Source organism: Schistocerca serialis, chromosome 2, assembly GCF_023864345.2.
Source record: "Schistocerca serialis cubense isolate TAMUIC-IGC-003099 chromosome 2, iqSchSeri2.2, whole genome shotgun sequence".
NCBI lineage: Eukaryota > Metazoa > Arthropoda > Insecta > Orthoptera > Acrididae > Schistocerca > Schistocerca serialis.
Window position 1 is genome coordinate 676,275,292 of NC_064639.1, and position 10,401 is coordinate 676,285,692.

The 10,401-nt window shown below is 38.3% G+C and overlaps 1 protein-coding gene across 3 annotated transcripts in view; it reads left to right on the forward strand.

The window, feature by feature from the left end:
- The window catches only part of LOC126457774 (fatty-acid amide hydrolase 2), a 104,765-nt gene extending 96,296 nt beyond the window's left edge, over positions 1-8,469 (forward strand). For all 3 annotated transcript variants that reach the window (XM_050094353.1, XM_050094354.1, XM_050094355.1), the window contains exons 10-11: positions 4,730-4,912; positions 7,873-8,469. In XM_050094353.1, coding sequence (XP_049950310.1) covers positions 4,730-4,912; positions 7,873-7,974 — 285 coding nt within the window. In that variant the 3' untranslated portion in view covers positions 7,975-8,469. The remainder of the gene's footprint in view (positions 1-4,729; positions 4,913-7,872) is intronic.
- The last annotated feature ends 1,932 nt before the right edge of the window (positions 8,470-10,401 follow it).

The following is a 10,401-nucleotide window of genomic DNA, read 5'->3' on the forward strand; positions in this document are numbered from 1 at the left end:
TATCCACTAGATCATTTTTGTAAATCTTAAATAGTAACAGTTCTGGTATAGGTCTTAGGGTACTCCTGAAATTACCTTTACATCTGTCAGTTTTGTTCCATTGAGACTGACTTGTTGATTTCTGTCTGCAAGGTACTTTCCAATAAGAGACCAGTTTGTTGATACAGTCACTGGAGCCACAACCTCCTCTGCTCTGTCACATACAAAGGGGTTAGCACAACAGTTTCCTACAGTACAACCCAACATTGCACTTTACTGATGTTGATACAATCATCTCCGTACACAGTCTTAATTCTTCTATGGATTTCAGTTGAAGGCACGTCTTCTGCAATTATTAACTCAATTACGGCACACTGTTTCCATTGCACCAACACAGTTACTTTACACATCGCCATGTCACAGGCTGCGATTCAGAACTCTCTAACTGCAGAGATTGCAGCTTGTCATTGAAGCAGGAAAATCGACCAATTAATATGCATGACACATAATATCTCAACCAATATTGATGACAAATTTGGAGGCTTTGCTTTTCAGGATGCCCTCATAAGACAAAAACTTTTTAGGGCTTTTAGTCAGATCAGTTGGCAGATTCAGTACCAGGAATCATCCAGAAGGAAAAAATGGCATAATTCAATCACTCAAAAAATTTAATATGAATTTAACTTTTGGTTTTTCTGCTGTTTCTTCTCGCTACATCTCTCTCTGTCATGTTCTTTTCATTTTTAGATAATAAATTATCCATACAGCTACACGTAAAAATCTTGAAGAACCAAGAAATCATCATTCAGTGATCTGTCACACCATAAAGTTATTTGTCTTTAATCCACAAAGTAAGGCTTGCTGTGAGTCTACTAAGCATATCTTCTCAGCACTGTAGACAGTAGCCAATGGGAAGATAGTATGCAGAAGCCAATAAACAGTTGTTAACTAGGTACATCTGTTTGTTGCTAACATGTGAATTACTCACATTTTGCGTATGTCGAAATGTTATAAATGATGGTTGTGCTTATGAAGTTATTCAAATTACTTGCATTGTGTAGACAGCACTTTGTACTACCTATGCTGAAATAATATTAATGAGAAAGGCAGAATCTACAGTGTGGTGACTGGTGCAACTCGACATCTAGGTTTGCTTGGAATGTGATAGTTTGGTGAAGCCATTGAATGTGAATATTTCATCTCGCTTGTAGTGACAGATTGATCTGTGTGTGTAACAGAAATGCCAAGATGTGACAAAAGCAGAAAATTAAGACTATGTGTTAAATTATGTAGTACATGTTTGTATGTATTTGCCCCAGAAAATTGTATGTTTCTCTCTGAAAATTCAGTTCGTATGCACTTTAGCATCTAGCCTGTTAAGAATGTTGTTACAGTACATACTGAATATTTTCCCAAAACAAAAACATCGTTACATCATTGGCCATACAAATCAACTGTTCTCCCATTGTAATTTCCCGTGACCATTTGCGATAGTTGTTCTCCAATTGTAACTTCCCATGATCACTTGTGACAGATGTTACCAATGTACATTTTGAGGTAAGAACATGGACAACATGCCATAAGGTTTTAGTTAGCTAGTGATTCACTACACAACCACGTTAAAGTGTATAAAAAACAGCGTGACAATTATTGAACTATAAGAAATGAAATTGTCATAACTTCTGAATGGTTTGCGTTAGGACATTGAAACTGCATGGTTGGCCATGGGGCATGATTGGAATTAATATGGTTTAGTCTAGCGATGTAGCCCACTTTCATTTGGATGAGTTCATCAATAAGCAAAACTGGCGCATCTTGGGGACTGAGAATCTGCATTTCGTGATCAAGAAGTCTCCTCACCCTCAATGGGTGACTGTGTGGTGTGCAATGTCCAGTCATGAAATAATTGGTGCGATGTTCCTTGATGGCACGGTGACTGCCAAATGGTATGTGAAGGTTTTAGAAGATGTTTTCCTCCCCATTATCCAAAGTGACCCTGATTTCGACAAGATGTGGTTCATGCAAGATGGTGCGTGACCCCGTTGAAGCAGGAGAATGTTTGATGTCATGGAGGAGTACTTTGGTGACCACATTCTGGCACTGGGGGAACCCAGAGACCACTAGCATGGGTCTTGATTGGCTGCCATATTAACCAGATCTGAACACAGGCAAATCCATTTTGTGGGGCTACATTAAAGACAAGGTGTACTGCAAAAACCCCAAAACCATTGCTGGTCTGAAAACAGCCATTCAGGAGGTCATCAACAGCATTAATGTTCTGATACTTTAGAGGGCCATGCAGAATTTAGCTATTTGTTTGTGCCACATCATCACGAATGATGGCAGGCATATCGGACATGTCATAACCTAAATCTAGATATCTGTAGTGACGTTTACATGTTGAGCAAAGGGTGTGCACACCATAGTTTGTAACCAATTTATGTTTTTTTTTTACGAAAATGGCTGATGAGGATTTAAGATCATTATAATGGAAATCTGATGAATCCTTAGTCTTCAGTTCACCGTAGGATGAATATTACATTTTAATTGAAATATAAAAGGGCCACTCTGTGTTCATTTTACTATATAAAATTATCAGTATTAAAGAATTATAATGTGAAGTGACATTTCCAACTGTTTCATGAAAAATCAGTTAACAATAAAAATAATGAAGAAATTAAAGCCAAGCTTTTTGAGCTTAGTCAGAACAAAGAGAAAGAAATAAGTATTCATAAAGGTAGATTTATGTAATTTGTTAAAATCATTATTGTCATTGGTAATGATTTTACCTCCTCCTTGTAATGTATTTACAGGAAAAAAGTTATGTGATACATAATGATGCTGCACTGAAATTGTGTTAACATACAAATCTTAAAACAGTGAAAACAGTGTGTCCTTTAAGTGATAGAGAATTTGTAAAAGAATGCTTTGTGAATGCTACAACAATTTTAAATCCAACAAAAATTCCTCATTTCAAAACAGTTAAGGAACATCTACATGATGCTTTTTTGTGTTCAACTTTGTGCATGCACATAAATTTCCAACAGCACACTATGCATGCACATTTGTGCTTGCGTAATTTCCTGGAAATGAAGCCTGTGTGTAAAGCGGATTACATGTTTTAGCAGATGATGGGCAATTGGGGTCCATTTGTGTTTGATTGTGTAGTGTGTTCAGGTTATGCTGTGAAGCAATTTATGTGCAGTAATATCTGTTGACTCGAAAGGAAGCACACTTCAGTTTATAGATGAAAAATGTCGTATGAAATGCGGTTTCTGAAGATTATTTGAATAAAAATTTAGTATGTATTGCCCTGAGTGTCAAAAAGACACAGTGACTCTGATCAATATTGCCTCTGTTGTCTAGAATCTTCTTTACCTACATTCGATTTTGTGCTTTCTTTTTCTGTCACCTTTTCATCACACTACATGCAACACAAGCTTCCAAGCAAAGAAGAGGATTCATAGTGGACAATTTGCACAATGAAGCAACATGTAGACACGAGAATACCCAAGTGTACACGCATTCTTTCCACAAATGTTTGTGCTTGCTCTTTCATTTCCCTGCTTATGTGATTAACTAAAACAGGCTGTAGACATGTTGATGAAATGCCAAATTATTTTCCTATTTGGGCTTGGACAAAAGCAGTGACATAACAGAGGTTGTTCACCTCATTGTGTTTGTGAGAGTTGTTGATGCTGATTTCAACATAATGAAGCAAGTCCTTGATAGGACCCAGTGCAGACACAGCTGCATCCTATTTTGATATCTAGCAGAAAATACCAGCAACACATTATGTTCTAGATCCCATTAATCTGTTGCCAAATGTACAAAACTAAATAGTGTCATGGGCATAGTTGTAAATATACATATATCATATGATTTGGGGTATTGTAAGTTTATGGCTTTCCTGATAGAACTCGACTGTGAAATAGGCAATTTGTCTTATTTTTATGAAGTACACTGGTTGAGTAGAGGTGGTGTTTTCAGGCACCTGAATGTCTTGAACACAATTTTGCAGGGCAAACATAAATTAATCACTAAAGTATGAAAAGGATAAATTGCTACTCACCACATAGAGGTTGCCCTTAATTGCAGACAGACTCAGTGAAAAAGACAGCTGAACACTTAAGCTTTCACATAAAGAAGTCCTCCTCCTGAAACAGTTAACACACATACATTCACTCAAGCACAGCTCATACACACATGGCAACTGTGTCCAGGTGCAGCCCAAGGGAGGCATAATGAAGAATAGTGAGTTGAGTGGTTCTACCAGTGTCAGAAGCAATGGACAATGTTTATTGCACCTCCATCCCATAGGTTATAATTTACAACAGGCTCAATGCATTAGCCTTTAATTGCACCATCCATCCTAAAGAAAGCATCACCTTTGAGTACGTCAAAGAGTCTGTGTCAGTACTTCTGCAATTTTGAATAATATACATTTTCAAGGTGATTGTAATCTCTCAAAGAACCAGTGAATACCTTATGCTGACTTCAAATACAAAGAAAATTGGAGGGGTAAAGTTGAACTCAGTGAGAAGTTTTTACTATACAAATTACATATATGAATTATTAATGATATCTAGTACAGATTTATGTTAATCGATAAATAAAATTAGTCAACAAAACATATTAAGCTGTAGCTTACTCTGAATCTGTATTTTCTCCTTGTGGCCGCTAATGGTTGTAGTCTTCTTCTTTCTTCACATGAGAAAGTGTTTTTCTAAATAAGGAAACCTTCTTTTAGGAAGTTCTTGGTGAGAATGGTATCCTGCTGATTCCTAGCCAACCAACAACTGCTGGATATCATTACACAGCATTTTTGCGACCATTCAACTTCATGTACTGTGGGATATTCAATGTTCTGAAACTTCCAGTGACACAGGTACCAGTGGGACTAGGGAGAGATGGATTGCCAATTGGCATACAGGTTAGTTTTTAACTTATTTTCTCTCAGCTTTACTTTGTTAAGGCTTGTTTGGTTTCAAAGTCTTTTTATGCCTGCATTTTATTGAGTAAGTAAAAAATAAAATAGAAAATTTTGCTGTAAAATATTCAACTTATGTTTGTTTGTGTTTTTGAATACTTAAAAGTCTAGTATTTTATAAAGAAGGTTGCTGTGTTTTATCCCCGCACATATTTAACTTCTTTCTGTTTTCAAAAGCAGTGTGAGAGCAAGTACAGGAGAAGAAACAAGGGTGAAATAAAAGGGTGCATTCAAGACTCAGAAAATGTAAAACTCAAATTCAATTGGTTACATTTTTGTCTTCTTTGCACATCCAAAAACGAGTTAGGAAGTACCCATCTTTGAAGGTGGTGGAGAAATAGAGAAAAGTTATCATAAACCATAACAAGTGAAACAAAGAGTAATGCCTGGCACAAAAAACTGTATCTTTAGTATTCATACTGATAGATGTATGTTAGCTCTGCTGGCATGAGTATTTTATATGATTTTCATTACCCCTTCAATGTATGTCACAAAACTAGCAATTTTTGCTATTGTAGCCCTTTCCTCTTTTCTCTTATTCTTATAAATACACGCATTTATGTAACAGAAGACACCACAACATTGTGAATACAAGTAGACGGAATATATTCTCAGTGAATGAATTGTTTATCGGTCATCAGAATGTCAATACCTAAGAGTATCACAGTACTGATGACTGCAGTATGTGACCAAAAGTCTCTAACCCCACACTGAACACATGAGGTACGATACAAAACAGTGCCCCTGCAGACAAAATGTATTAACATTGCATATGTCTTTCTGTGAGAGTTAATCAAGAGAGAGAATCAAGTGTTTGTGAGGGGGGCATGGTTGTGGAAGCCCACAGGGATGTCACAGTAGTTTGATGAGTTCAGGGTGACTATGAGTGATATTGTCAAGTCTAAACAATGGGCAAACATAAAATTCAGTCTTTCCCCTGGTAGTCTTAAAGAATTAACTGAGAAGGAAAATTTTAAACAGCAAAATATGAGGGGGGACCCAAAAGAAACCGGACTCAGAGGGCGCTGCCACTCGTAGACGTAGTGCAGGGTTCTCATGCTAGATTGTGTTAGTAGAGACCTTCATGAAACAGCTGTGCAGACGGCGTCAGTGTAGAGCTGAACGTGCAAGTGTGGCATTGTGTTTCTCTGACTGTTGGCGGGTTACCTCTGCAAAGTCGTTAGGGCAACTTTAAAAGAACAAAGAGTGTGTGTGAAATTTTGTTTCCTGCTTAAAAAAAACTGCAACGGAGACACACCAAATGCTTCAGGAAGCTTTCCAGGAGGACGCTATGAGCCACACACAGGTTTTCGAGTGGTTTGGGCGCTTTAAACATGGTGAGATGTGTGTTGAAGACCAAGCTCGTTCTGGACGCCCTTCAACGTCGCGAAATGAGGAGAACATTGAAAAGGTCTGCCAAAAGAGCAACGAGGATCGTCGCCAAATGATCGACCAAATTTCAGCAGAGACAGGAATCAGTCGGAGCTCGTGCCAGAGGATTTTGAGTGAGGATTTGCACATGAGACGTGTTGCTGCTAAATTTGTTCTGCGCCTTCTCACACAGGAGCAAAAAACCATCTGCAGGAATGTGTGTCAGGACTTGAAAACAGTGATTGCACGTGATCCAAACTTCTTGAATAAAGTCATTACAGGGGATGAGAGTTGGTGTTACGGGTATGTCCCAGAAACCAAGCAAGCATCAAGCCAGTGGAGGACTCCCAGCTCTCCCAGACCAAAAAAAGCAAGGCAAGTGAGGTCAAATGCGAAGACGATGATCATTGTCTTTTTTGATGTTCGTGGAATTGTGCATCGGGAATTCGTACCCCCTGGCCAGACTGTTAACCAGCACTTTTATTTGGATGTTTTAAGGCATCTGCGAGAGGTTGTGAGGAGGAAACGCCCAGAACTTTGGCGATCAGGTGAGGTGACTGGTTTCTGCATCATGACAACGCTTCAGCACACATGGTCTTACGAGTGACCCATCTGCGAGAGGTTGTGAGGAGGAAACGCCCAGAACTTTGGCGATCAGGTGAGGTGACTGGTTTCTGCATCATGACAACGCTTCAGCACACATGGTCTTACGAGTGACCCACTATTTGGCATCCCAGAGGTGGTCTGTCATTCCCTATGCTCCGTATTCACCGGACCTAGCCCCGTGCGACTTGTTCCTATTTCCACGAATGAAAAAACGCTAAAAGGGGAGCGTTATGACGATGTGGAGGCGGTAAAAACAGCTTCGCAAAGGGCACTGGACAATGGCAAACTTGAAGAGTTCCAAACATGCTTCCAACAGTGGGAAAAGAGACTTGACAAGTGCATCGCATGTAATGGAGAGTATTTTAAAGGTGACTGAAGTAATTTTGTAAAAAGGTTCATCAATAAATTTTTTATGACAACAAGCCAGTTTCTTTTGGGTCCCCCCTCGTAGAACTCTGGTTAACTTCATACTTTCATCTTGTGCTGTCACAATGGGGAAACATAAAATTCAGTCTTTCCCCTGGCAGTCTTAAAGAATTAACTGAGAAGGAAAAATTTAAACAGCAAAATAGTACTCTGGTTAACTTTCATTTTTTATAGCCCACAAACCATTTAAGGGTATGTATTTCCTATGGAAATTTACATTTGGGTGTACTAAGAAAAGTACATCATATACCCTAGTATAGCAATAGAAGAGAGAGAACAGAGTAAGACTTACTGATGTGAATTATTGTATAATATCAGGTCACATAAATGGATTATTTATCACTAAATTGAGTTGCCATAAAATAGATTGTAATACTCCTTTCAAAATATTTATACCATGGCATGAAAATTCAGTAATTTCTTGAATAAGCATATTCGTCGATGTGTGCTATACATCTTTTAGTTGTATTCTGTAGTAACTGATGTACTATTCTTAATAGGTAGTTGCTGCACCATACAATGATCATCTGTGCCTTGCGGTTGCTGAGGAATTGGAAAAAGCATTTCATGGTTGGGTTCCCCCATTCCCAACCAAGCCATAAATGTGAGAAACACACCATAATCATGGTGAAGTTTCTTCTGTCAACTTATGAATGACTGTATTCATGTTGTATATTGGTATGCAGATTGTTAATTTAGTAATATGATCAGTTGTGGAACAGGTATTACAAACTGCATTTTATGCGAGTTGGAGCTCATGTATCTTTATCGGTATTAATGGTAAGGTTTATTTAAATTTCCACATTGAAAAATGTTTACACATTATGGAAGAAGAAGCTTAACAATCAATAAGAGACTGATTTTTATATCTGCTTCATTTTTTTAATATGAACACATATGCAGTGGATAATAATGTAATCCATTACAAATTTATAAGCACAAAAATAACTTGATATAAATGAAACTGTCCCTCTTATTGTGCTGTATTGGACGGATTTTATGTCTTCGTCCTTCACATGGAAGTATTACAACAGAAACTTAATCACTGAAAATAAAATGAAGTGATACAAGAGGTTTTAAAAAAAAAAAGTAGAGACAGTTGTTTCATTTTTTTTTTTTTTTTTTTTTTTTTTTTTTTTTTTTTTTTTTTTTTTTTTTTCAATATATGAAAATTATTCTTACTATGTTTGATTATTGTATTAGAGCGATTCAAATATAAATGGTAATTATTTTTGTACATTTATTGATTAATTATTTACACAACTGAAACCTTCACTTTTTCTTTAGATAGCCTCCTGCATGTTCTACACACTTTTGCCAACAATTTGGAAGCTTCGACATTCCTTCATCATAAAAAGTTTGAGGCTGCATCAACCAATTGTGCACACATTCCTTGATGACTTCTTCATTATTTTTGAATTGTTCCCATCTGGGTGGTTTTATTCATGGATGCAAGCAAAAAACATTGGGGGGGGGGGGGGGGGGCAGATCTGGACTGTAGGGTGTATGGTTGAGGGTTTCCTAGTGCATGACCACTAGTTTGTCCCTTGTCAAATAGGCGGTGTTAGGCTTACCATTGTCATGGAGAAAGATAGCATCTCTGACGTGCATTCCACATATTTTGTTTCAGTAAGGGGGCTTTCGCTGATGTTAACAACTGGCAGTAGTAAGCTACATTCACCATATCTCAACTGTGAAGAAAGTCAATGAGTAACACTCCTCTGTAGTCAAACAACATGGTCGCAAGGAGTTTTCTGGCTAAGGCACAGATGTTGGCCTTGACTGGGTAGGCTTCGTCCTTTCTTTGCCACTCCTTACTCACCATTTTGGATTCTAAAGTGTAATAATGGACCTATGTCTTACCATGTGTGATGAAGCACTTCAAAAAATTCTCATCATGGCAGAATTGATTCAGAAGTCTCTCACAGATCTCCAGTTTGACATGTTTTTTGCTATTCCTTTAACGACTTTAGAACCCATTGTGCTCTAATTTTTCTAAAGCAAATCTGTTCACTCATAATGGTGTGAGCACTTCTGTTGCTGATTCCCACTTCTGCTGTGATTTCTTCAGCAGTGCACCAGCGATCACTTTCAATAAGCTCCTTAACAGCACGAATGTTGTCATCTGTGATACTTGACCTATGTGTCGAGTAGGATCTTCATTTTCTACACTTTCTCAGCCGCCCCTAAATGTTCGGGCACAAGTAAACACTTGGTTCTGTGACAGTTTAGTATCCCCAAACTGTGCCTTTAAACAAGTTAAAATCTCTGAGGGTTTAATCCTTTATCGGTTAAAAACTTAATGATAATGTGGTGCACAATAGATGAAGGAACGTCTTGTATACTCATGTCTGTACTGAAGCCAGAGTAGCATGCAGCAGCAAACGAAGCTGGTTGCCCTTTCCTAACACACTGACCTTCAGCGCCCTACTCCACCATCCCACTTAGAACTGCTTGTGCAGTACTCTAGTGCAACTACGAGGGTGAGTCAAATGAAAACCTTAAATATTTTTTTAAATATTATTTATTGTGCAGAAGTGGTACAAACCTGTATCACTTTTCAACACAATCTCCCCCACACTCAATGTAAGTCCTCCAGCACTTACAAAGTGCATAAATTAATTTAGAAAAAAATTCTTTTGGTAGTCCGTGCAACCTCTCATGCACCGCATGGCGTACCTCTTCATCAAAATGGAACTTCTTTCCTCCCATTGCGTCTTTGAGTGGTCCAAACATATGGAAATCACTTGGGGGCAAGGTCTGGTGAGTATGTTGGATGAGGAAGACACTCAAAATGCTGATCTGTGATTGTTGCAACTGTTGTACGGGCAGTGTGGGGCCTTGCATTGTCATGTTGCAAAAGGACACCTGCTGACAGCAATCCACATCTCTCTGATTTGATTGCAGGCCGCAGATGATTTTTTTAGGAGATGTGTGTATGATGCGTTGGTGACTGTGGTCCCTCTAGGCATGTAATGCTCCAAAATGACGCCTTTTTCGCCCCAAAAGAAAGTCGGCATAACCTTCCC